Source organism: Fulvia fulva, chromosome 1 (genome assembly GCF_020509005.1).
Source record: "Fulvia fulva chromosome 1, complete sequence".
Taxonomy (NCBI): domain Eukaryota; kingdom Fungi; phylum Ascomycota; class Dothideomycetes; order Mycosphaerellales; family Mycosphaerellaceae; genus Fulvia; species Fulvia fulva.
The window spans coordinates 8,194,445-8,219,668 of NC_063012.1; the positions used below are offsets into that span (position 1 = coordinate 8,194,445).

The following is a 25,224-nucleotide window of genomic DNA, read 5'->3' on the forward strand; positions in this document are numbered from 1 at the left end:
GATAGTCTTAGGATCTAGCTTACGCTAACCGATAGGAAGTGTTCTAGTTTTAGTAGTACCCTGTCCTATTAAGTATAACGCGGATCTAACTTGTTATATAAGATAGCGTCTTAGGAACGTCGAGTAAGGCTGTCTAGCTTCGCTCCTTATACTCCTAGTCGGTACACGATCTTAAAGAAGAACTATAACAAGAACTCGGCCTACCTAGCTTAGCGTCTATTTAGCTACTTAGATGTTAAAAAGTATTCCAAGTTCTTATAGTCGCTATAGACGAGTATAGAGTAGCCGCTTAGGTCGGTAAAGTTCTCGAAGTCTAGTTTATTAATATCGCCGGCTATTAGCTCTAGCTTCTATTCCTTAAACGCCTTAACGATTACGAGTAACTCCTTATCGTAGATGTCGTAGTTATACTCCTACGGGCTCATCTTTTTCGATAGGTATACGATAGGGCGGAGGATGTTGTCCTCGTTATATTACGATAGGACTACTACGGTTATAAAGTCGCTTACGTTAGTCTCTAAGACGGTACGTCTCCCGGGGTTAAATATCGCTAGTACTGTTCCCTTAGCGTCGGTAAATACTTACTTTAGTCCTTCGAACGCATTATAATATTTGTTTGTCTAGTACTAGGAGTTGTTCTTCTTAGTTAGCTTTACTATAGGTAGAACTATCTTGCTATAGTCCTTAATAAAGCGTCGATAGAAGCCTAAGAATCTATTAAACGTAAGGATGTCTTTTACGTTAGTAGGAGTCCCCTATCTACGTATCGCTTATATCTTAGCTAGGTCTATTAATACGCTATCCTTACCGATAATTAATCCGAGGTACTTAGTAGACTAAGTATAGAACTCGTATTTAGAGATATCGAGCTAAAGGCCCGCCTTACCGTATTTACGGAGCACCTTCTTTATATACTCGATATATTCTTCGAGCGTATCGCTAAAGATTAGGATGTTGTTAAGGTACGCGGACGTAAAGTCGTCGAGGAACTCTCTTAGGGTATCGTTAATATACGATTGAAATGTCCCGGGTATATTATATAGTCTAAACGGCATTACTAAGTACTCGAACTAGCTATACCGTATCGTAAACGCCGTAAGCCATTCCGACCCTTCCGCTATACGTATACGGTTAAAGGCGGCGATAACATCTAGCTTAGTAAAGTACTTCTTCCCTACAATACGGTTAAGTATATCCTATATTAGGGGTATAGGATACCTAGATTTTATCGTACGTTCGTTTACCTATCTATAGTCGATATAAACTCTAAGTCCTCCGCTAGGTTTCTTAACGATAAGTATAGGTAAAGATACGTCTACTCTTCCTTTATATCTACGGATGCCCTTCTAGGCCAATTGCTCTTAGACCTAATAAGCTATTACCTCGTCCTCTTAGTTTGATATACGGTAAGGTCGGCTAAAGGGCGGAGTCGCGCTAGGCTTTAGTTTAATCTTATAGTCGATACCTAGCCTATACGGTAAGAGCTCCTTCGTATCTTACTTAGAAAAGACGTATATAAACTCGTAATAGATAGGTAGGAGGTGATCCTTCGGATCGATTGTCTCCTCCTTTTTCTTTATAAACTTGTTATATTAGACTATACGTATATCTTATAAGCGGACAGTATCGGGCTAGTACGCTACGCTACTAGTACAAACGCCGCTACTCGAGTATCTAGTCGTTCGATAGTCTTGTTATCGGATAGCATCCTATAGCTAGTATCGGGCCTATATACTACTACCTTACGTATATCCTAAGTACTTATAGTATAAGCTATTAAAGGGTCCGTTACGTAGAGATCCCCTAGTTACTATTGTTCGTTCTTATCGAAAATGAACATTATATATACTTTAGCTCCCTTTTGCCTAGCTATTCTGTCGATAGCCGCTTCGCTAACTTCCTAGATATCGATGTCCGGGAGTATCGGTACGGGCGGCGTCCCGGTCGATGTCTCGGGCTTAGGTCGTTACTTTATAATCACGTCGGAAGTTATAGTCTAGACTAGATCTTCTTTATCGTCTTCTTTAACGGTGGCTTGATATAGTAATCGGGTCTTTAGAGCTACTTCGAAGCTTTACTTAGTAATTATAGGCTCCTACTTACCGTTAATACTCTATACCTAGACTAGCTTACTACTCTATAGGTAATGTTCCTTATAGTACTCCGAGTCGAGGGCTATTATACTAGAGGCAAAGTAGATGTCTAGCTAATATTTATCGTGCTAAGGTCTACCTAGTACTATATCGTATTCTAGATAAGTAACCTAGAACGTTCTCGTTTCTCTATAGCTATTACTAAGCGTGAATTCTATAGTCATACGGTGTTCGATCATTTCCGTAGCTATAGACCTATTAGCTAATCCGAGTACTAATAGGTTATTAAGCTTAGTTAAAGGTAGGTTATGTTTACGCGTATAAGAAGAGTTAATATAATCTGAGTTAGTACCGTTATTAAGGAAAGTCAATATATATTGCCTATTAGCTACGCCCGGTATTACTAGGTATAAGCTAATAACTAGGTTATGTTCTATTTCTACTATCCTAAGAATATATAATAATAGCTTAAGTCCTTCTAGTAGAGGCTCTACTAGTAGTGCTTCTCTTAATTCTTCGTATAACTATTCTTATTTATATCTACTTACTTCTACGCTTAAGTAGTAGACTACGTATTTCCCGCCGGTAATTCGATAACGGTAGTACCGCTAGCGTTAGTACCTAGACGTACCGGTATTTCGTACTCGAAGAGCTCGTAGGTACGCTACTATAAGCGGTGACCGGGCTTACGGCACTTCTTATAGAGGCTCTCGCGTATATAGCGAGTGTTCTCGGCTTAGTCTAAGGTCTTATCGAGACTACTCTTAAAGGACTTAGGACGGGTCGACTAGGCCTTACGAGGTAGCTTACCGGGAGCTACGTCTACTAGCTTATCGTCCTTATCCTTACCGTCCTTCTTATCGTCCTTCTTATTATTCTTAGGCTTCTTATTACGGGGGTAGAGGCTGTCTAAGATCTTAAAGTCTTTATCGGCTTAATAAAGGTTATCGATTATATTACTAAGAGAGGTTAGCCGATATATTAGATACTTATTAAGGTAGCGGACTATTAGCTTACGTTATAGGTAGTCTATCGCGTCTTTACCCTTTAGGCCTAGGATGTTTACGTTCTAGCGCTACTTTAGGTAGAAGGACTAGAAGGTGTCCTTACTATCTATCTTTAGAGAGTATATACGCTCGCGGGCTCGGCCGATAGGGTTACGGTTACTATAGCGATTAGCGAGCTCTTAAATTAGGTCGTTAATGCCCTTATATAACTTCTTATTACTCGTAAGGTCGCTAGAAATAGTAGGAATCTTAGGTCCGACTAACTCCTACGCGTCGCTAGGAGAAGTAAGGAGGTTATAGACGAACTTTAATACTACCTTCTTATTACGGAAGACCGTATAGTCGACGATAGTCTCTAACTCTAAGAGGAACTTCTTAAGGGAGGGTCCTAATAGCTTACTATCGATAGTACCAATAAACTTCTCGGGCTTATTAACACCGCGCTAAGTCTTAAAGGGCTGGCTAAGTTCGGTATCGTACTTAACTAGAGACTTAAAGTCGTATACCTACTTCTTCTTCTTAGAAGAGCGGCGATAAGTACGGGTATTACTATCCGACTCTAAGTCCTCCTCTGACTCTAAACCTTTAGATAACGGGTCCGAGTCGTTATTATCTAGCTTACGAGAGTGTTTCTTAACCTTCTTAGTTACTCGTCTACCTTCTACCTTATTATCCTTACCTCTAAAAGAGTCATAACCGTTCTATAGTACGCGGCGTTATAACATTACGCGAGATAGCAACGAGCGTACCCTAGACCTACTACGATCCTCGAGTTACTTCTTAAGCTCGTCGACCTAGTTTTACTAGGATTGATTTAGCTCCTAGATATCGTTCTAGTAGGTTTAAGCCTCTATCTTATATATGTCGAGGTCTAATTCAAGTGCCTTTATCTTAGAGTCGTTATCGTTAAGCTATTATAGGGCTTCCTTAGCTTATTTCTTTAGAGACTCGTTTTGTACTACGAGTAGGGCGCTAGAGGAGGATTTAGGTTAAGCCTTTAGGTTATCGAGTTCCTACTAGACCGTAATAAGCTACTACTTAGCCTAATTCATCTCTACTCGTACTATACCTAAGTCCTTCTAATATATATCGCGGTACTTAGTAGCTTCCTCCTTCTTAGTCTTCTATATATCGCGGTCCTTAACTAATACGTTATACTCGTTACGTATCTACTATTCGTAGCTCTTCTATTTCCCGAGTTTCTACCCTACCTTACCTAGTTGTTCGTAAAGAATAGTAGCTATCTATATTACATTCCTATACTCTTACTCGGCGCGGCGTAGGATAAAGTAAATAGCCGCTACTATCTCGGGATCTGTTGAGAACATACAGGCCGTAGGACAAGCATGTGGGTGTGGGTGTGTCATGTGACGAGATCACGTGATTAGGGTTTGCCAGCCCATAGGCTAGCAAACATCCGGACACCTAGCATCTACCTACACTAACACCGGCGATACTGTATGTAGATACACGCTATCCTATTGGGTCCTTCTTCGTCTTTTGTGTGATCCGCCGTCTTCTACTACTGCGCAACTCGTACCTGTTTAACAGGTTATGAGCCCGGGTTAGCAACTCGGTGTTTCACCCTCGACAAAGTCGTATTGGAGTTATTCCTCTTTAGAACCAAAGGAAGGCAGACTGGAGGCCGCACCCGCATTGCACAGGAAGCTACAGCCGTGCTGTAGGTGCATATAAGACGTGAAAGAGCCTAGTGAGGCACTGTCAGACTCCGAGTTAGGGAGCCTGTGCCAATACCTCAGACAAGTGGGCGAGCTTACTGAGAAGAGTCGCTCTCCGGACATCGCGTTCGTATCGACTAACTGTTCATTCTGAGAGAGCCGCAGTGTCTCAGAAACCCCCTCTGCTAAGAGAGTTACGCTACAGTGTCTCAGTACTAACACTATCCTTACGACCGACTTTCCTCGCTTTCTAGTGGACAGCCATTCTCTCCACCATCAACCTCGCGTTTGGTTCACCTCCTATCGATCCAATCGCGTACGACCGAATACATCCTGTTACCTAAGGGCAGCCAACCTGTCCCTTAACTTACAAAAATGGAGAACGAGACTGGGTTCACAAGAAAGAGAGCAGCACCTCTTCTGACAAGAGAGAACTACGAAACATGGTTCAAGCTGATGAGAATACACCTGGTATCAAAGCAGGTTGACTGGGTCCTCGAGGACATTATTACGGACATTCCCGCTGCAACCCTAGCGACACCCTCTACATCATCGGAGTCATCCCTTCCTTTGGATCAAGCGATAAGGAAGGCATCGTACAGACGGCACAATGCAACGGCCTTGTATAAGATGTATATCTGTCTGTCGACAGATGACCAAGAGATGACATACGAGATCCGGCATACGAAGGAGTTGTAGGAATGGGCTGAAGCCAAATACAAGAGAAGACTTCTCGCTACTGGAAGAAGTTTGCTTCAGCAATACACCAATTTCGTGATGACAGAGGACCAGTCAATAGATGACGCCTAGCAGGAGCTTAGCTCAATTGCAAGGAGGGCTGTTTCAATCTCGGCTCAGTTCCAAGACATCAAGACTGAGGACAGAAAGATCCAGCAACTCTTAGCAGCTCTGCCAGACTCATTTGGCTCAATTCGCGATGCAATTGATGCCTAGGTGAATCTCTCACCACAAGACATTCTTGCAATCCTTAGGGAGAAGCAAGAATCAATGATTCATCAAGGGACAGCCATGTTCGCTAAGAAGGGTTTCTAGGGCAAGCTCACGTACCATCTCTACAATAGTGACCATTTTATGAGCAAGTGCCCACACCTTTCTGCAGCTCAGCAGGCTGTTAGGAACAAGGACAAACCAGCTAGGGTTACCTACCCTGCTAAGAGACAACCGTCACCACCTCGTAGGAGGTCATCATCACCAAACCTTCGTGATGTCCTTAAGGTGATGACGGACCTTGCAAAGCAGATGAAGGAGAGCCGCAAGCCAAAGGCCTCCTCTAGTAAGCCTGCAAGGGCCCATGCGACCCAGGAAGACGCATCAGACTCTGAGATACTATCAGAAGATGATGATGTTGATGAGGTTGCCCATTCCACTGTAGAAGCCAAAGGCAAGTACCCCTCGTCCGAGTGGTTGCTTGACTCTTGTGCATCATCACATATGACTGACCAAGATTCACTATTCAGGACACTGAAGCCTCTTCAAAAGAGGAAGTGGATCAAGGTTGGGGGTGGCTATCTACAAGCTACACATATAGGAAGTGCAGTAATGGGTGGTCCTTCTGGAAAGCAAATTGTCTTAGAAAATGTCCTGTTTGTTCCTGGCCTTGGAGTTAGTCTTGTTTCGTGGAATCAGTTCAGCCAACAGTTTGCTGTCCAACCACCCAGTTTCACCCTAAAATCCTTGTCTAGTAAACCCGTTGTCCAGACCAAACTTCGAGGAGGAGTACCGTTTATCCACTCGATCTCGGAAATTCTTGAGCCACAGCATACTGGCATACTCTCTCAAGAACGTGACGGTACCGCTATGGCTAACACTGAGTCCGAAGATCAGTGGGAGCTATGGCATAGAAGATGTGCACACCTTGGCAAGGGACTGCTAAGAAACCTGCATAGAGTCACTGACAAGAAAGATCCCATTCCTGTTCCTTCTGAACACCAGAATTGCAAGGTCTGCTCCCTTGTAAACATGAGGAAGTTCAAAGGACCTGCTACAGAGAGGAAAGGGGAGAGGCTGGCCCTCATCTCCATTGACATCTGTGGGCCTTTTCAGGGCGCAGTCTCTAGGCTAGGATACAAATATTGGCTTGAGATTGTAGACAACTTCTCTAGGAAGAAGTGGGTAATCCCTTTGAAGGCCAGGAGCGACGCTCCTGCAGCCCTACGGGATTGGAAGGTCCAGGCAGAACGGCAGTCAAGGTGCTTTCTGTCTGCGATCCGCAGTGATGGTACAAAGGAAATTCTCGCCTTGCTAAAAGAGTGGGAGAAGGAGTTTGGCACTCAGATGGACACAACTGATGCCTACAACTCTCTTCAGAATGGACCTGTGGAAAGGTCAATTCAAGCCTCTGAGAACACAGTCCGGGCTATGCTTGAAGACTCTGGCATGCCAGTTGAGTTCTGGCCAGAAGCTTTGCAAGCACAGACTGTGATCAGAAACAGACTGCCTAATGGTCCGATCATTGATGGTATTGCTCTTTCACCAGAAGAAGCCTTTACTGGCCAAGTACCGTCAGTCGACCATTTCCGCGTCTGGGGATGCAAAGCTGTGGTCTATATAGACCCAAGAGCCCAACCTCAAGGCTTGAGGAGAGACAAGTTGATGAACCGAGGAAAAGAAGCCGTGTTTGTGGGCTACTCAGAAAACACCACAAAACAATGGCTGTTCTGGGATCCCGACATGAAAGCTGTAAAAGCGCATAGTCACGTCGACTGGTTTGAGAATGAGAAGGGGGGAGATATGGATCTTGGTATCACCTTCACTAACCAGCCGAGTCGAGCGCCACAGCGCAATCCTGTTGGGAGGAAGCCCTTTGGGGCGAAATTTTCCGATAGGGGATTATCAGAAACACCGTTACGAAGGCTAGGAGAAAATATTGAGGCGGTTTCACCACTGTCGAAGGCCGATAACGGTGGATCTATACAGAACCTACCCGAGTCATCAACACCACAGCAACCGCTGTCTGTGCAACTTCCCCCTCCCCCAAAGGACATTGGGGAATACTAGAAGTTTGGAGATCAGGGTACTCTAATAAAAGAAAAAGAAGATGTCGTTCAGTTCGACCCATCTAAACACCTAGCGCCACCTCAGGTTGCAGGCAACAAGAGGTCAAGGGGGGACGGAGATGATAACTCTGAAGAGCATGAGGCTAAACACTATAAGGCTCTTATCGCCTAGATGTTCCATCTAGACCCTACAATGAGCTGGGTAGAGGAGATTCTGAACGACGTGGAAGAATATGCATTTGCTGCTATTGGGCAGGCCATAGCCTATCAGCAGGAAGTGCCAATCCCAAAGTCCTATAAGGCAGCCGTAGGAGACCCCGAATGGGGACATATATAGAGAGAGGCAATCGAGAACGAACTTATTGCCTTAGCAAGCAACAACACCTAGGAAGCAGTTGTACCGCCAAAGGGTGCGAATCTAATTACTTCTAGGTGGGTCTTTGATGTGAAAAGAATGATTAGTGGAGCCATTGAGAAGTTCAAGGCAAGACTAGTTGTAAGAGGGTTTTCACAGAAATATGGGGTTGACTTCGAAGAGACCTTTGCACCTACTATTAGACATGATACTCTCCGAGTATTCATGGCAGTAGTGTATGAGAGAGATCTCGAGATGCACCTAGTGGATGTGAATAATGCTTTTACCTAAAGCAGCCTCCTTGAAGACATCTACATGATCCCGCCCCTAGGAGTTGAAGCACCTCCAAACATAGTGTTTAAGGTCCTACGAAGCCTTTATGGGCTTAAGCAAGCAGCTAGAGACTGGAACAAGCTCTGTGTTGCGAAGCTAGAGAAGATTGGATTTACCTAGTCCCAGGTAGATCTATGCCTACTTGTCTATACGGATAGAGACCTTATGGTCCTTACCTATGTAGATGACATACCCATTGTAGCTCCGAAGCTGTCAGATGTTCAGTGGTTTAAGGCTAAGCTTAGAAAAGTGTTTAAGATTAAAGATCTTAGTGAACCTACGAAGATCCTTAGAATGAGGATTACAAGAGACAGGTCCCAAGGCACTTTAAAGCTTGATCAAGGACACTATGTCCACGCTAACTTAGCCAAGATGAACATAGCTAGAGAGAAGGCTACGCCAACCCACTCACCTATAGAGAGCTACGAGCACTTAGTGCCTACGGCACCTATAGATAAGAGGTGCAACAAACAGGATTACTAGAGCCACAATGGTACCTGGATGTGGCCAATGACAATGACAAGGCCAGACTTAGCATTCCCCCTTGGAAGAATTAGCTCATATGTTGCTGATCCCTCGCAGCAGCATATAAAGGCTTTGAAGAAGCTCTCCCGATACCTGCGGTCGTACCTAGACCTAGGTCTTATGTATAGAAAGGGAGGGGGCAATCTCTAGGGATACTCGGACTCTGACTACGCTATAGACAAAGTGGATAGAGTCTTAATTCTGGGATACGTGTGGTTCCTTTGTGGATCACCTATGTCCTAGATAAGGAGGAAGCAGAAGTCTGTTGCAACATCAACAATGGAAGCTGAGTTCATAGCTATGAACGCAGCCGCAAAGCAGTCACAATTTCTTGCTACTGTCCTCAGGGAAATGGGGTGCCCAGAACTGGTGGGAAAGAGCTCTTTCCAGCCGAGTGTAAGGGCAAGCAGGGGCACTGTTGACGAGCTAAGGCTAGTCAAGCTCATAGGTGACAACCAAGCCGCTTTGACACTTGTCAAAGATGCCTATGTGCATGAAAGGTCAAAGCATATTGATGTTGCATATAACTATGTCAGACATCTCTAGTGGCAGAAGAAGATTGCAGTGGACTACTGCCATACAAAGGACATGGCTACTAATGGGTTAACAAAGCCCCTTAATGGCCAGCAGTTCCAAAACTTTGTGAGGCAGCTCCAGCTTGCGTAAAGGGATTGTAGGAGACCATGTGGCCTGAGTGGGAGTGTTGAGAACATACAGGCCGCAGGACAAGCATGTGGGTGTAGGTGTGTCATGTGACGAGATCACGTGATTAGGGTTTGCCAGCCCATGGGCTAGCAAACATCCGGACACCTAGTATCTACCTACACTAACACCGGCGATACTGTATATAGATACACGCTATCCCATTGGGTCCTTCTTCGTCTTTTATATAATCCGCCGTCTTCCACTACTACGCAACTCGTACCTGTTTAATAGGATCTTATATTAGCCTAACGAGCTAGTTAGCGTCGAGTTAGAGGAAGTTATTAACTAGGATACGGAGTGTTTTCGCGACTTATTATATTTCTTCTCCTTCGCCTTCCTCGGTCGCGCCGTCGTTATCGTAGTCGACTACCGCTATAGCTATACTATTAACTTCTTAAATCTCGTCGTCGGTAAGGAGGTCGTATAAGTTAAACTTAGTAGGTAGGTAGGTAACTAGGTACTATAAGTTCTCGAGTCTCTACTAGACTACGTCGTCGGTAGCCTACTACTATTCTTAAGTTTGTCCTTAAGTCTATATATTGAATATAGACTCGCGCTATACTACTAGTTATATAGCTAGTAGCGAGCCTCGCTATCCTTAGGGTCGTACTATATTAGGTACTACTTAGCCTATAGTAGTCTCTTATACCGAGTCGCGCGTTTTTTGTCGTACGCCGTAATCTCTTATTACGGTTATTATTAATAATCTACGCTCTTATAGATCCCGTCGTAGCTCTTCTACGGATATAGAGACCTAGCTAAGTATAACGGTTTATAATCGTATTAATATAAAGTAGCTAGGTACGTAGGAAAGAGGAGCGCGAGGTACGCCGAGGTTATATATAGCCGAGGCGCGCTAGTAACGCGCGGTCGCGTGACCTATATACTAGCTAACTATTTACTAGGCCTAGGGCTGTAACAGACGGTTTATAGTCGTATTAATATAAAGTAGCTAGGTACGTAGGAAAGAGGAGCGCGAGGTGCGCCGAGGCTATATACAAGCCGAGGTGCCAAGCTAGTGCGCGCGGTCACGTGACCCACGTGCCAGCTGGACATTCACTAGGCCTAGGGCCGTAATATACTCTAGTATAGTTCGAGACGCGTCGTATACCTTTATAGCAAGTCGATTCGTAATTGTCGCGTCGCGTTTCGTGGCCTAGACAGCTAAGGTCAGTTTGGCCTCGTTTGAAGACAATACACGCTATAATGGTGGTTATATAGCTATATCTATAGAAGTAGTATAGTTCTTAGTAAGAGTGGCCCGCTTGGTAGTGTGGCCCGCTCGGTAGTAAAGCACGTTAGATCTATATTAGTTCTATATTTCTAGAAATTTGTATTCTCGTATCTAGCTATACTACGAAGTTATATCTTATTTTCTGAATTTTTTTAGAAAACTCGCGATTCAGCGGACCGGGAAAGCCGAGTGCACCAGGTGTTTATGCTAGCGTTCTAACACAAGGTCGAGCCTTCTTGCCGTGGTCTACTGGAACTTCATTCCAAGACGATGCAGTTGAGGACGATGTTTCTTGATGTTGTATAAGTATGCATATTTTTCGTACACCAGGAGAAGTCTGCGCAAGAAGGCGCGAATGGCGCGAGTATGTCAGCAGCTCTACTGCGCATGGACGTGAATCTCGTTCTCGCTCACGTCTCGAGACGCGCCTGCCGCCACGTCGAACGAACGGGTTGCCATAATTACAGCTTCGCTCGAGTATCTCCTTGTAGAAAGGTCAGACATCGGCCGGAACACGAAAGCGGTGCGACGCCTCAAGGCTGAGTGTTTGGTAGATTGTGATTGGCTGATCCCACCGAGGCATCAGACACTCCCGGTCGATGACCGCTCACAGTCTGGGATGTGAGATCACGAGGCACACTCGGCACAGTCTGGAGTCTTCACATGTCAAACTCCCGAAGCATGTGCGCGCATGCCCGTCCATAAGCCTGCTGACCTTTCTTTTCCTTCACGTTCCCCGGCCTGCACTCCGCAAACCTCTCGACACTCCCTCTTTGTTGTTTCCTCTCATACCATTGTCGACTTTCGTCTAATCCATCCCGATCTCCACCACTGCTTCTTCAGTCACGATGTCGAAGACTTTCACTGCCGTTGATGTGGCAGCCCACAAGAAGCCCGATGACCTCTACATCATTGTGGACGAGGATGTCTACGACCTAACCAAGTTCCAGGACGAGTAAGCACACCGACGTACGCATAATGAAGCATGATCGCTGACAGTCGCGCAGTCATCCTGGAGGCAAGAAGAGTATGTGTTTGGTTTCAGTCACGACACAAGGCAGTCGTGCTTACAACGGGTAGTCTTACAGCGAGTCGCCGGCAAGGATGCAAGCAAGCAGTTTTGGAAGTACCACAACGAGAGCATCTTGAAGAAGTACCAAGGCCAGCTGCAAGTCGGTTCTCTCGATAGCAAGCCAAAGCCAGCACAAGCACCAACACCACCAGCGACACCTCCGCCAGCCGAGAAGAAAGAGGCAGCTGTACCAACGGCAGAGTCTGGCACACTGGGCATTCAGCCACAGGCAGCACCAGAGGAGGTAGAAGCCATGGACCAATTCGTGAGTGCCCTTACAAGGAGATGGCTTGGTTATACACAATGTCACCCTTCGGTGGCTTGCTTGCAGTCTAGGACATCTCTGGCGTGAATCGAATGGACATGCACTGACATGCGAATCTACAGGGAGACATGGTGCCATACGCAGATCCCTCGTGGTACCAAAGCTATCACACCCCGTACTTCAATCAGACCCACGCCGACTTGCGTGCAGAGGTGCGGCAGTGGGTAGAAGACGAGGTCATGGCGAACGTTACTGAATGGGACGAGGCGAAGAAGGTGCCTGATAGCATTTACAAGCAGATGGGTGAGCGTGGATATCTTGCCGGTTTGATGGGTCTTCACCACTGGCCAAAGGAGTACACAAAGCACTCGATCAAATCGGTACCGGCTGAGAAGTGGGATCTCTTCCATGAGATGCTCTTGACGGATGAGCTGTCTCGTTGCGGCTCTGGTGGTTTCGTGTGGAATGTGATCGGTGGCTTTGGCATCGGCGCTCCTCCACTCGTCAAGCACGGCAAGAAGGCACTCAAGGACCGAATCATCCCGGGCATCCTGAACGGTGACAAGCGAATCTGTCTTGCCATTACCGAGCCGGATGCTGGTTCCGATGTGGCTAACTTGACATGCGAGGCGAAGCTCACCGAAGACGGAAAACACTACATTGTCAACGGCGAGAAGAAGTGGATCACCAACGGTATCTGGTGCGACTACTTCACAACTGCAGTTCGTACCGGTGGCGAGGGCATGGGTGGCGTCTCTTGCCTTCTCATTGAGCGCGAATTCGAAGGTGTCAGCACTCGTCGTATGGACTGCCAGGGTGTCTGGAGCTCTGGTACCACATACGTAACATTCGAGGACGTCAAGGTTCCCGTCGAGAACCTCATTGGTAAGGAAAACCAAGGATTCAAGGTTATCATGACCAACTTCAACCACGAACGCATCGGCATCATCATTCAGTGCATACGATTCAGCCGTGTCTGCTACGAGGAGAGCATCAAGTATGCGCACAAGCGACGAACCTTTGGCCAGAAGCTCATCGAACATCCTGTCATTCGACTCAAGCTTGCACATATGGCAAGACAGATCGAAGCATCATACGCGTGGATGGAGTCTCTCATCTACCAATGTCAGAAGATGAACGAGACGGAGGCTATGCTCAAGCTCGGTGGCGCGATTGCTGGCCTCAAGGCACAGGCAACAACGACATTCGAGTTTTGCGCTCGTGAAGCGTCTCAGATCTTTGGAGGTCTGAGTTACAGCAGAGGTGGCCAAGGTGCCAAGGTTGAGCGACTGTACAGAGACGTGCGAGCCTACGCTATTCCCGGTGGTAGCGAGGAGATTATGTTGGACTTGAGCATCAGACAAGCACTGAGGGTACACAAAGTCCTAGGCATGAAACTTTAGTTCAAGAAGATGGAAACATTAGCGGGTGTGTATTGCATAGCAACAGGATACGGACTCGGGCATAGCGTCCGGTGTAGAGATGATAGGCCTTGGAGGCACGATTTTGACTTTGGCATGCCACGTTTCTGATTGCTGGCGCCGAGGGAGAGCTAGACCCTTCAATTGCAGCTTCGACGGACGTCTTGACCTCAACATCATTCTAGCAGAAGTACTTGATCACGGCCGTTCCATTCGTTATGCTGTGGTGTTGGCTAGCGGTCATGTATGATATCTCACGAGATGCTCGCCCAGCCTCATCAACGCGCTGCCCAATCTTCATACCCAGCTCGTTGCCACACACTCTAGATGACACTGCCTCTTCGTGGAAAGTTGACACCTTCTGTTGCTGCAGCATCGCAGAACCAACTGACTTTCTCGCCTGCACCCTCGTTGATCAAACCGCTTGGCAGGTTCCTTCCTTCTTCCGTCTCGAAGATCTTCTTCAAGATATCCTTCTTGCCTCCGCCAGTCGCGACGAAGCCAATCTTTGCACCATGCACCACGACTGGCAGACTGAGGGTGATGCGCTTCGGCGGTGGCTTGGGCGAGTCGGAGATTGACAACACCCAGCCTTCGGTCTCCCGAAGCAAGGGATGATCTGGGAAGAGCGAGCAAGTGTGGCCGTCAGGCCCACAGCCAAGGAGAATGAGGTCGAAAAGAGGAAGTCGGACAGAGTCTCGCGCTGCGAAGATGTCCATCAGCTGCTGCTGGTACTGCTCAGCGACTTCGTGCGGGTCTTCAAGGTTGGTCGTGTCGATGGGGTACACCTTTGGCTGGCCGAATTCTTGCGGGATTTGGTCGAGAAGATCGTCCTTGACAAGCTTGTGGTTTGAGTCATCGTGGTCCAGTGGCACGCAGCGCTCGTCGGCGTAGAAGATCTCCCACTTGCTGAACTCGGGAGTGTCCTCTTTGCTGCCGTTGGACGGTGCCAGTAAGGCTTTGGCCAGTGTTTTTGGTAGCGAGCCTCCCGAAACAGCAATGCAAAAGACATTGTGGCGATCCAATGCCTCTTTCTGCGCATCTAGCACGTACTTGCGCAGGTTGGGCGCAAGATCCTTGTCGATGTCCTTGAAGGAGTACAGATTCGCGGGTCGACCCATATTGGAGTGGTGGTTGCTGGCAGTCAGCAGCAGAAGGAGCAGAGGGAGAAGGCGGAGGGGCGTGATGGTGTCGGTGAATCAGCGATAGCGACTGCGCAGTGGGAACTTTTTGCTGTGTTCTGACGTATTACCTTAGTCAAATTGAAGTATCGAAGCTCCCCACAATAAGCTCCCCACACGTCTAAAAGCATGAATTGTTCATTAGCTGATCGAACGAGACTGAATCTCTATTCACGACCTGCTGCAGCCTCCGGCCTTCGACCAAGCTCAATTTCACAAAATCTTGCTAAGGACGATACTAGACTACGCGCCCTGGTATCATCATCAAAGTCTGTCATCTGCCGTGCTCGGAAATATCCATCAATATGGCAGCGGGCAAACCTAAGCAGTTTACCAGGCCGCCACCGAAGAAGAAGCCACAGAAAGCGGCCCTACTGGATACTGTGGACGATTTTCAGGAAGCCGCAGATCACGAGGAAAGCGCCGGCGGGAAGCACAGAGTTGGAGATGCTGTCAAATCGGGGCGAGCCTTTGTCAGAGCCCTCGACATCTACGACAGAGGCCTGCAAAAGCATCCGGCCAGTTTCGACTTGGCATACAACAAAGCCTGTCTACAGCTGGAGATATCTCAACAGGCCAATCTGGTCGAGCACATTGGCGTCTCCATCCTCGACTGGTTGAAGCAAACTCTAGAGTCCCACCGCTATGCCCTGAAACTGAGCGAGGAGAACCCCGATATCCTGTTCAACGCAGCCCAGGTCTTGACATTGCTTAGCGAGCAGCTTTCTGATCAGGATCGTGCCGAAGATGCAGTGCCGCTGCTACAAGAGGCACTGGAGTTGCTCTCCTCATGTTTGTCTCGGCAAGAGATAATGTTTGAACAACATCGCCTCGACTTTCCAGACACTGAGGATGGTGGCGTGTCACTGGACCCGGAAGCAGACGAGACACCGGCGCCTAGCACTGACGTCGATATGGCCGAAGAGCAGTCAGCAATCGTCGAGACACCCATCGCAGCCTCTGACCTGTTAGACACAGTACACGCATCGCTCTCTGCTCTGACAACGCTCGTTCCTCTCACCGAGCCCAGCGGACTGCAGAACCTAGGCGATATGGCACACAGCCTGACAGAGTCGAAGGTGCCTCACTATCTGAGCTTGTTACCAGCGGAAGATCAGGATCAAGCGCGCTTTGCAGTGGCGTTAGACCGAGCTACATTCATCGCAGCTTATGCCAACGCACAATTCGAGGCCCAAATGATCGAACTGCAGACTTATCTGGAACGATTGAACACCTTCGACATCGCCAACAAAGACGACGACGCCGGCGCACTTTGTGCAGAGGCTGAGGCACGGACTGAGCTCGTCCTTTCCGTCATGGATCGATTCGACGAGACACCAGATCTACCAGCAAGTCTCTGCTGGAAGCAGCTCAGCCTATGCCAAGATCTCTACTCTAAAGCCACCAAACCTACCGGCGAGGACATTCAGGAACGCAAAGCCGAAGTGTACAAATCGAAAGGTGATCTGGAACTACTTCGACACCGTGTAGCGAACATACCAAAGACGGACATTGCAGATGGTGTGAGGAAAAGCGCTGCTACTCTTATACAGAACGCACAGACGTATTTCAAGGGGGCAGTGTCGCATGCGAAGATTAGTGGGGATGACGAGGTAGAAGAAGATGCACAGCAGAGGTGGGCGTTGGCGAAGGCGATCTCTGCGCTTATGCATGGTGGAGAGGGTGCAGGGAACGCAGAGACCTTGATGGAAGCGCTTGAAGAGTGTGTCGAAGAGGGACTTGTGAGCGAGCAGTTGGCGCAAGCATTGATGAGTGGGTCCGTTGGGTCTGGGTCTGGGTCTGGCAGTAGCTGAGAGCTGGATTAACGATGAAGTGAAGCCGTTCGCTCAGCGGCTGCTTTCATGCGGCTCAGGTTACAAGTAGCGCACGAAAAGTGCTTTGCATTCTGCTAAATCACTACCATGACTGCGTTCATCGTCTGTACGCTTCACATGACCGTGTTGGCCTTCAATGTCCCACATCTGCCCGTTTTGAGCAGTCTTGTCTTTCCCGGCGTGCAGTAATGGGAGGCTGAACATTCTTTACGGCGACACTTCATCAATGCAATAGCCATAGCGTTTGAGCGAGACTCGCAGGTAATGTCGAGGTCCTCCGTTGATGTTCGTAACGCCAGTCATGTACTGTCTCCATCAGAGTACTCCCATCTTGCCTCAGTTCTCTGCTCCCCCATGAGGCGCTACATCGTAGGTAGAGATTTGCGGTGTGTGATCTGAGGGCGTCTGTCGTTTGCGAGGGTCCTTTCAGATACCGTCACCACACGGAAAGCTTTGCGGATGGGAGTCTTTGCTCTCAGCGTCCTGCCTTGTTCTCTATGCGGCAGTATACGCTGCAAATTCATGCCCAATGAACGCCATAGCGCCTTCGCTGAAAAAAGCACGCAGTTTTGGTCATGGAAAAATCATTCATCGACGTCCATCTCTTCGACACCCTGCCCTCTGACCAACCTCTGCTTCCTCTTCTGCTTGAGCTTCTCCTTGCTCGGCTTCAATGTCTCCTGCTCCTCCAGATCCAGCTCATCCTCTTCCATGTCCATCCCCTCCTTGGTCGGCGGCACCTCCTGCAGCACATCCACAACCTGGTCTCTGTACTGTGGCGGCAGCAGGTGCTGGTTCTCTTCAACCAGTTTGCGGTCGGCCTCGAGCTGCTTGGCCTTGTTACCCTTCATGCGGTTCTTGTAGAATTGCCTCTCTCTCCTGGCGCGGATCTCGGATACTCGTTGCATGGCCTGGAGGGTGGTGGCAACCAGGTCGCGGTTGTAGCGCACGGGGATGTTGCGACGCTGGGCAAAGGCGAGGGTGGAGTCGACGGTCATTTCTTTGCCGTGGGCGCGGCGGAAGGCCTTGGTCCAGGCCAGCTTGCGTGGGTTGCGCTTCATCTTGAACTGTTCGTTCTGTTAGTATTTCACCAGCATCATCTGGTGGTCTACGAGGGAACTCACGTTCTTGTGGCATTTTGACTTGCAGAACTTGAAGACTTTCGCATCGTTGCGCACAAAAGTGATGCCCTTGGACGGGTAGCAGGGCGACGAGCAGAAGTAGCACGTCTCGATCCTCATCTTTGCTGTTGAGGCGGAGAGTGGAGGTGAGTGCAAGTTGTCAGGTCTGCGGTGGGATTGTGTGGCAGAGGAAATCTCAAAGGCTCGAACTTTGGGCACGGAAGCATTCCGCACAGCCTCTCCTACTGCAGTCTAGATAGATGGATAGAAACCAAAGGCCTCTCTCTTCAACACGGCTTGTGATCGACCATCTCATTCATACTCTCAAGTGTTTGACCACCATACACCACGTCCTGGCTGATTGTTTGAAACCATCTTGGACTCGTCTTGACAGATCACAATAGCGATGGCGACAGTGTTAGCCGTGGGCGTTGGCGTCGCCGCCGCAGCTTTCTTCGTATGCCTTGCGCGGATACACCATACACCCTCGACATCGGACTAACACATCGGCAGGGTCGCGCAGGCCTGGTCGCATTGCGAAGGTCAAGAGGAGGCATCAGCTCGTTGGGCAAGGCGTACTACAAGGGCGGTTTTGAGAAGCAAATGAACAAAAAGGAAGCTGCCTTGATACTCGAGACATCGTGAGTAGCACTATTGCTTGCGACCTCGTAGCGCATCAAGCACACGGGACAGACCGTCGCTGACACCGGGCCTGCAGAGAAGCGAGCATAACCAAAGACATCATCCGCAAAAAGCACCGCCAAATGATGCTTTTGAACCACCCCGATCGAGGAGGCAGCCCATACCTAGCCACCAAGATCAATGAAGCAAAAGAGCTACTGGAGAAGGGCGCAAGATAAAGCATCCTGCACATACCATCACGGATTACAGTCTCCACATTAGCGCGGCGTTGGGCGGGCATCAAGCGATCATTTCTCGGCATCTTCTCAGCTCTATACCAATGTACAGTCGCATTAACCACTAGCGGCCAAAGCGCCCTTGACAACAGCATCTAGATCCTCTTCCTTTAGCTGCAGCACCTTGCGGTCATCCTTAGCCTTCGACTCGTAGTCACCACCGAGACCTTCGCCCATGTAGTGGCAGTACGACAGTGCTGCGCCGGCCCAGAAGTCGCCTTCCTCGAACTTTCCCTTGAACTCCCGGATACGGTCCTGGATTGACATTGTCTCGAGCTTCCAGTCTACGTCGTTGGTCTTGGTGGCCTTCTTGATGGAGTTGAAGAGATCCTGCTGGGTGATGGAGAAGGAAGACAGGTAGACGTACGTGTTGGCATAGTGCTGCAGCGAAGCTCGTGGATTGGAGCTGGACGTGATGGGCAACGACAGCAGTCGCGCGATGCCGAGTCCTACCTGTCCGGCTGAGGTACTGTTGAATCTACCGCCGTCCGAGAATAGTGTTGCACTACGATGGGGGACGTCTAGGCCAAACATACCTGAATTGATGCTCTATCGATCTAGGTCAGTACTTTGGCGCTCGCGCAACCTACATCTCACTTACAAGCTCCGTCCAGGGGTTCGTAGCGACGGCAATGTATTTCAGACCTGCATGCTCCTTCGCAAGCTCCTGGATCTGTCGTCTTGCCGCGATTTTGTCCTGGACGAGCGGCACGCCGGTTGACCACTTCTCGTTGTTTCCATCTCCAGAATACTCATTGGGGATGATCCACTCCACACCCGCTTTGGCTGCTGCGTCGATCAAGCTTGTCTGTCCTTTAGTGGCTTCGAAGCTCAGGGTGAACATGGCAAGGTCGTGGCCCTGAAACGCAGACTCAAGGAAAGCCGGATCATTGTACGATCCTTTTCGGACTGTGGTCTGAGGCGAGTCGGGGAACATCGCCTTGGAGCTTTCACGCGTAATGATGGTGATGGAAATGTTTGGGTTGATTTGGAGGAGATGCTTGATGGTGGATGCTCCAACGTTGCCGCTGGCCTGTTGACGCATTAATTGGACTGGTGGAAGATGGAACGACAGCACCAACATACGCCAACAGTGGCAATATTCTGGAGGTAGTTGTCTGACATGTTGCTGGTCGAGGTTGGAATTGGTGATGGATAATTACCCTGCAGTCTCTGGTCACTGATCTGGTGTTACGAACTGCAAGCCGCACAATTGAGGAGCCCAAGCTGCATAGCTTTATATCACCATTCTCCCTGAGCCACTGACCTGTACGGCTGCACCTGCTCATAGTCACTTCTCGAGTTCGCTTCAAGCTCCACGCCCTGAGCCTACAAATACGAGTATGCGTCCTGGGATCCTCCAGCCGTGATAAGTTGGCACGGGCTGATTTAGTAAGCTCGGAGCACATTGTCTACATGTTCTACCGCCTCCGTGCTTCCGACTTGCTGCGTGCTGTGAGGGAACCCTTCGTCTCAAAAATGCTCGATTGCAGGTCGCAGCCACACACAATAGAGGCTTACACGTCTCAAATTCTGTTCAATAGCTTCATCAATAACTTCCTCGTGGCTTCAGCATAGCAGCGTGATGCGATCGGTGGACTCAATCGAGCAAATTCTGGTCAAGGAGATCCGCTTCAAGTCGTGATGGATATGAAGGATCAGTCCGATCGCAGCGGACTGATAGTTCCCCCGCTCGTGGTCGACACACTCCCTCATGGTGGCTCCAGAAGACGGAGCAACCATATTGAGATCAAACGCGAAGTGAAAAGCACGACGCCTCCGTGGCACAACCCTGCATTGTATGAGGTCTTTGAGCAAGACCTTCCTTGATTCTTTTCCTCGTTTACGGATTGATGTCTGCGGATGACGGGACGTTGGACAATAGTCTGACGTGCCTAGGCTCGCCATCCAACTTCCCTTCAACGCTCTGCCCTTCACCTCCCTTGCAGACCTCACGCGACCACGGTTCTAAGCAACATCTTCACCGCCAACCGCGACCCAAGCACTTAACGGATCAGCCCAAATCTCCCAATGCCCAATCCCACCGTCTTCATCATACTCGCTTAGCCTCCAAATGAACTCCTCATCCCATGCCTTCCCTGTCTGGACCGCCTTGAAAGTCCCCTTCCCCTTGACACTGACAACGCCCATGCTGCCGCTTGTCGACGGCCTGTTAGCAACTCCAGATGGCTCAGAACGATTGTCGCCCTCGTTGACGCTTGCGCGGTCATCCACGACGATGCTGCCTTGGCTCGTGAATGTGTCGGCACTAGGTTGGAATTCAAGTGTCTTGGCCAGGAGAGAAAAGTATTCAAGACATTCTGCTTTGCCGCTGAAGGTCCGTCCGAGAAAGGGGAGGCGCTTGGAAGCCCACGCTGGTCCGTGTTCTGTGATCTTGGGAGTGCCGGTGTGGGTGAAGTGGTCTGATAGGATCTTTTCTGGTGGATTGTTGGAGAGGTCTAGAAATGCATCGCAGAATGCTTGTGCGCGAGAATGCAGCTGGGACCGCCTTGTCTGTGCAATCTCGTGGTGTGCGTTACTTTGCATGGTGGACTGTCGCTCGCGGAGACGTTGTCGTTTTCGGTAGATGGGTTGCTGTGTCGGAGGTAAGAACGGTCATGTTGAGCAAGTCTGGACGTCAAGCTGGTCCACCAGAATGACGTAAGGAGCATAGTAGCAGACAGTCCAGCACTGTGTATCGTCGTGATATGAGGGGTGTGGGGAGATGCAGACGCCGGGTTTCGTGAGGCTCACATACAGCTCGATGTACCGAGCACGGGATGACTTAGCTGGACAAGAGAACAGAAGATTCACGAGCCTTGTGAAGAGCTACTTTACTGTCAAGCCTAGAATCCCACAGCGTCGATTTGACGCAGCCGCCTATAGCGTGCATGCCCATAGCCCATGAAACGTAAACTCCCTCATACCCGTGAAAATGCCGTGTCTGATGGCTTAGCGGGTGGTGGCCTTGACCTTTGGTGCGGCACCCTTGGCGGCCTGCTTGCCGACGACACTGCGTGCAATGTTAGCGAGTGCTGGATAGCAAGTCATGAGAAGGTATCGACATACCGGCCGGTAGCGCCACCCTTGGCCTGGTTGGCGGCGGTCTTTGCCTTCTCTGCCTTCTTTGCGGACTGAGCAGCGGTACGCTTCTCCTTGCCCTCCTTGATAGCCTGTGCGCGAGCGGCGTTGCGAGCCTCTGGCCTCATCGAGCGGCGCTCCTTGATAACATCGAGCGATGCACCAACGATAGCACGCTGAGACTTGACTGCCCTACGGCGGCGCTTGGCGGCTTGCTCCTATGTGGACGTCAGCGTGCCCACTCACGACCTTTCGGGCCACGATGTCGGAGTGCGACACTAGACTCACCTCGGTGATACCCTTGCGGCGCTGTCTCCTGCAGAGAACGGTCCACGCAATGCGGCGGGGGTTCTTGCGCTGGAGGAAGAGCGACTCGGTCTTGCCATTCTGGAAGCGGAAGATCTTGCTGTCGCCACGGACGAAGAGCTTGCCCTGTTCAGATTCTCATGTCAGCTTGGCATCCTCCTAAGTTCTCGAGCCGCACAAAGTGCAGCGAGCGTCTCAAGCTGTATGTGTCCAGCGTGCGATGTGCGCCGCCTCAATTCTCTGCAGTGCGTATCTCTTGCGCCGTAGCCATAACAGACACGGATGTCGCATGCTTGCGGACGTAATAGTCCCCCATTCCTCCTCTTGTGCATCGAATCTCGGGCGGCGCTTTCATCGACGGGTGTGGTGGTGGTGGTGGTGGTGATGTACCTTGCCTGGGTAGATCTTCTGGCCTGAGAAGGTGTCGTCGTAGGTCCTCATGTTGGCTACGGGGTGTCGGTTGTATGAGGGTGGTTGGTGTTGTACTTCGGCGTCCGCCTTGATCGAACCTTCGTCGCTGGGGCGCGGAATATGGATGTCGATGTGGGCGCGGATTCGCCAAGACCTAAGTCCTCAGTTGAGTCAGCAGCTCGGCAAGCAAGCGACCAAGCAAGCGCCCTCGACATGAGAGATGGCCACTTGCACAACTGTACAGTCATTTCTGGTCCTCATTTCTCGTCAGCTACGACTGTGCTCCAGTGGCGTAGCGACTGGTGGTAAGACGGAAGCGTTGGAGCGCGCGCTTCCCTCTACACTCTACACTACTACACAGGTCGAAGGAACCCAGTGGCCACCTCTTTTGTCAACAGCCCTTGAACGTCTTCACCACGAGTGCCTGCCTCGTTGTCAGGCACTTACATGGCATCGAGGGGACTCAGAAGCGACTGGTCACATTGCTGGTTGTTGCTGTATACTCTCGTCTCACTCACACATGCACCCATTCGCGCTGAAATGCTGCTTAGAATTCATCACTGATCAATCCTCCCACAGCCAAAAAAACGATCGATTTCAATCCGACAAAGGCACTTGGTAACTTCTGAGAGTATTGCGACGGTGCTATAGTTTGCGCGGTCGAAAGGAGATCACGATAACAATGCAGGATTCCCCGACCTCAGCATCAAAGTTGGCTGTTCCCTAGAAGAAACACTTTGGGCCTGTAGTAGGCACGTTCCAAGTTCTTTCATTCTCAGAACGCAGCAACACTCCTCACGCCCTGTTAGTGAGAAGATGTCGAGCCAGCGACCATCCTTCGTGCAGGACCCCTCGGAACCACCTCTCTTAGAAATCACTATAGCTTAGTGTATCGACAAGCAAGTTCAACAGTATGGCGATCATACAGCCATCAAGAATCAAGAGTCAAAGCTCTCCTTCCGAGAACTCTCATCGCGAAGCAAGTCGGTTGCCACAGCACTACTTGATATGGGTGTCAGAAAGGGAGATGTCGTGGGCGTAATGGCCGGCAACTGTCAAGAGCACATCGACATTTTCAGTAGTGCTGCCCGAATCGGAGCGCCAGTAGCTTCCATGCATGCAACCTTCACCCTTGACGAGTTGTGCGGCGCTTTGGCATCGAGCAGTACGTATTGACGCGACCACAATTTTGAAGTCACCTTGCTGACAATACTGCAGCATGTAAGGTGCTCTTCATAGCGACGAAGATCGGCAAACGAGATACATCAGCACTCATCGAGATGGCTGGCCGGCTATGCAATGAAGACTCCAACCTGGAGCATGTCATCACAATTGGGGAGCCTCAACTATGGTCCGAGACCACAAATTATCAGGTCTGGCAGACTTTTCTCCAACGATCTGAAAGCGTCTTCATCGACGAAGCTCTTCTCATCCACTTCGCCCAGCTGGTCAGCCCAACAGAGCCTATCAGTTTGCAGTTCACATCTGGAACTATGGGCAATCCGAAGCTGGCAACGCTCACGCATTTCAACATCTTGAACAACGCCCTGTTTATGGGTAATGCTATGGACCTGTGCTCGCGAGACGTTCTCTGCTGTCCCGCACCGCTTTCGCATTGCTCTGGGTTGGTAGTGGGATTTCTTAACGCCCTGGTACATGGTACAATGCTCGTACTTCCGAGCCAAGTCTTTGAGGCGGAAAGGACCGTAGACGCACTCGTGCAGGAGAGATGTACAGCCATCATCGGCGTTCCTACGATGTATCTGGCTGAACTTGAAGTCCTCAAGACGAGGTCGTTGGACAAGGCGTTCTTACGAACAGGACTCATTGCGGGCGCAAATGTTGCACCCGCGCTGATGGAACGCATCTATGCCGAGCTAGGGGCAGAAGCAATGCTAATCGCGTACGGCATGACTGAGACTGGTCCGATCACATTTGTAACTTCAAATCCTACCTCGTGGAGAACGTGGCGAACTCTGCATCAGCGGCTATGCTGTGCATAAGGAATATTACAATAAACTGAGGAGGTTGTGAAGACAGACAAGAACAACATCATCTGGATGAGTACGGGAGACTAGTGCTTTATGGATAATGAGGGCTACTGCTATGTTAGTGGGCGCCTGAAAGACATCATCATTCGAGGTGGACAGAACATATATCCCGCCGAGATTGAGGAGCGGCTCCTGCAATTACCGACGATCGCTGAAGCGGTCGTTGTCGGTGTGTCGGACAAGCACTACGGCGAGACTTCCAAGCATCGTCCAGTGCCCCGGACAGCCCTACCAACACAGAGATCAGGGAATGGATCCGTGAGACGCTTGGTCGACACAAGGCGCCGAAGCACATATTTTGGGTCGGTGTAGGCAAGGGATTGGCAAGCATTCCCAAAACAGGCAGTGGGAAGCCCGCGAAGCACGAATTGCGCAAGATTGCCCTGGAATTGCTGCAAGACATCAATGTTGGACAGGCGAGGTTGTGAGGTCGAGACTACGTAGCATGTGGATTTATCGCTACGTCTTCTACCTTTATGTGCACCATCAGCGTGGCACATGGCAATGGCAACAGCCCGGCGATCCATTGTCCACTTCGCAATATCAACTTAAGTATATGAGCAGTGCCAGGAAGAATCGACTCGCGATCTCACAGCCTGCGATGGAAAGTAAGGC

The 25,224-nt window shown here is 49.5% G+C and overlaps 9 protein-coding genes across 9 annotated transcripts; 4 read left to right on the top strand and 5 right to left on the bottom strand.

Annotated features, from left to right (window-relative positions):
- Positions 1-11,796: 11,796 nt before the first annotated feature.
- Positions 11,797-13,688, top strand: CLAFUR5_01586 (Acyl-CoA dehydrogenase apdG; the record flags this gene model as incomplete). The annotated part of the gene is made up of 4 exons (XM_047900734.1): positions 11,797-11,903; positions 11,956-11,975; positions 12,029-12,285; positions 12,408-13,688. 4 exons carry the CDS (start codon positions 11,797-11,799, stop codon positions 13,686-13,688), a joined length of 1,665 nt encoding a protein of 554 aa, XP_047755158.1.
- Positions 13,689-14,029: 341 nt separating this feature from the next.
- Positions 14,030-14,827, bottom strand: CLAFUR5_01587 (putative 6-phosphogluconolactonase; the record flags this gene model as incomplete). The annotated part of the gene is made up of 1 exon (XM_047900735.1): positions 14,030-14,827. One exon carries the CDS (start codon positions 14,825-14,827, stop codon positions 14,030-14,032), a length of 798 nt encoding a protein of 265 aa, XP_047755159.1.
- Positions 14,828-15,192: 365 nt separating this feature from the next.
- On the top strand, positions 15,193-16,701 carry CLAFUR5_01588 (UPF0656 protein; the record flags this gene model as incomplete). Its single annotated transcript, XM_047900736.1, has 1 exon — positions 15,193-16,701. The coding sequence occupies one exon, from the start codon at positions 15,193-15,195 to the stop codon at positions 16,699-16,701; it is 1,509 nt and encodes a 502-aa protein (XP_047755164.1).
- Positions 16,702-17,306: 605 nt separating this feature from the next.
- CLAFUR5_01589 (Ribosome biogenesis protein RLP24) lies at positions 17,307-17,963 on the bottom strand (the record flags this gene model as incomplete). The annotated part of the gene is made up of 2 exons (XM_047900737.1): positions 17,307-17,789; positions 17,847-17,963. The coding sequence occupies 2 exons, from the start codon at positions 17,961-17,963 to the stop codon at positions 17,307-17,309; spliced, it is 600 nt and encodes a 199-aa protein (XP_047755165.1).
- Positions 17,964-18,249: 286 nt separating this feature from the next.
- CLAFUR5_01590 (Mitochondrial import inner membrane translocase subunit tim14) lies at positions 18,250-18,703 on the top strand (the record flags this gene model as incomplete). The annotated part of the gene is made up of 3 exons (XM_047900738.1): positions 18,250-18,300; positions 18,357-18,484; positions 18,562-18,703. The coding sequence occupies 3 exons, from the start codon at positions 18,250-18,252 to the stop codon at positions 18,701-18,703; spliced, it is 321 nt and encodes a 106-aa protein (XP_047756267.1).
- Positions 18,704-18,817: 114 nt separating this feature from the next.
- On the bottom strand, positions 18,818-19,885 carry CLAFUR5_01591 (uncharacterized protein; the record flags this gene model as incomplete). Its single annotated transcript, XM_047900739.1, has 3 exons — positions 18,818-19,309; positions 19,362-19,793; positions 19,847-19,885. 3 exons carry the CDS (start codon positions 19,883-19,885, stop codon positions 18,818-18,820), a joined length of 963 nt encoding a protein of 320 aa, XP_047756266.1.
- Positions 19,886-20,728: 843 nt separating this feature from the next.
- CLAFUR5_01592 (uncharacterized protein) lies at positions 20,729-21,307 on the bottom strand (the record flags this gene model as incomplete). The annotated part of the gene is made up of 1 exon (XM_047900740.1): positions 20,729-21,307. One exon carries the CDS (start codon positions 21,305-21,307, stop codon positions 20,729-20,731), a length of 579 nt encoding a protein of 192 aa, XP_047756265.1.
- Positions 21,308-21,712: 405 nt separating this feature from the next.
- On the bottom strand, positions 21,713-22,588 carry CLAFUR5_01593 (60S ribosomal protein L24; the record flags this gene model as incomplete). The annotated part of the gene is made up of 4 exons (XM_047900741.1): positions 21,713-21,773; positions 21,830-22,059; positions 22,130-22,273; positions 22,538-22,588. The coding sequence occupies 4 exons, from the start codon at positions 22,586-22,588 to the stop codon at positions 21,713-21,715; spliced, it is 486 nt and encodes a 161-aa protein (XP_047756264.1).
- Positions 22,589-23,566: 978 nt separating this feature from the next.
- CLAFUR5_01594 (Acyl-CoA ligase sidI) lies at positions 23,567-25,037 on the top strand (the record flags this gene model as incomplete). The annotated part of the gene is made up of 4 exons (XM_047900742.1): positions 23,567-23,723; positions 23,777-24,495; positions 24,637-24,778; positions 24,850-25,037. The coding sequence occupies 4 exons, from the start codon at positions 23,567-23,569 to the stop codon at positions 25,035-25,037; spliced, it is 1,206 nt and encodes a 401-aa protein (XP_047756271.1).
- Between the last annotated feature and the right edge of the window lie 187 nt (positions 25,038-25,224).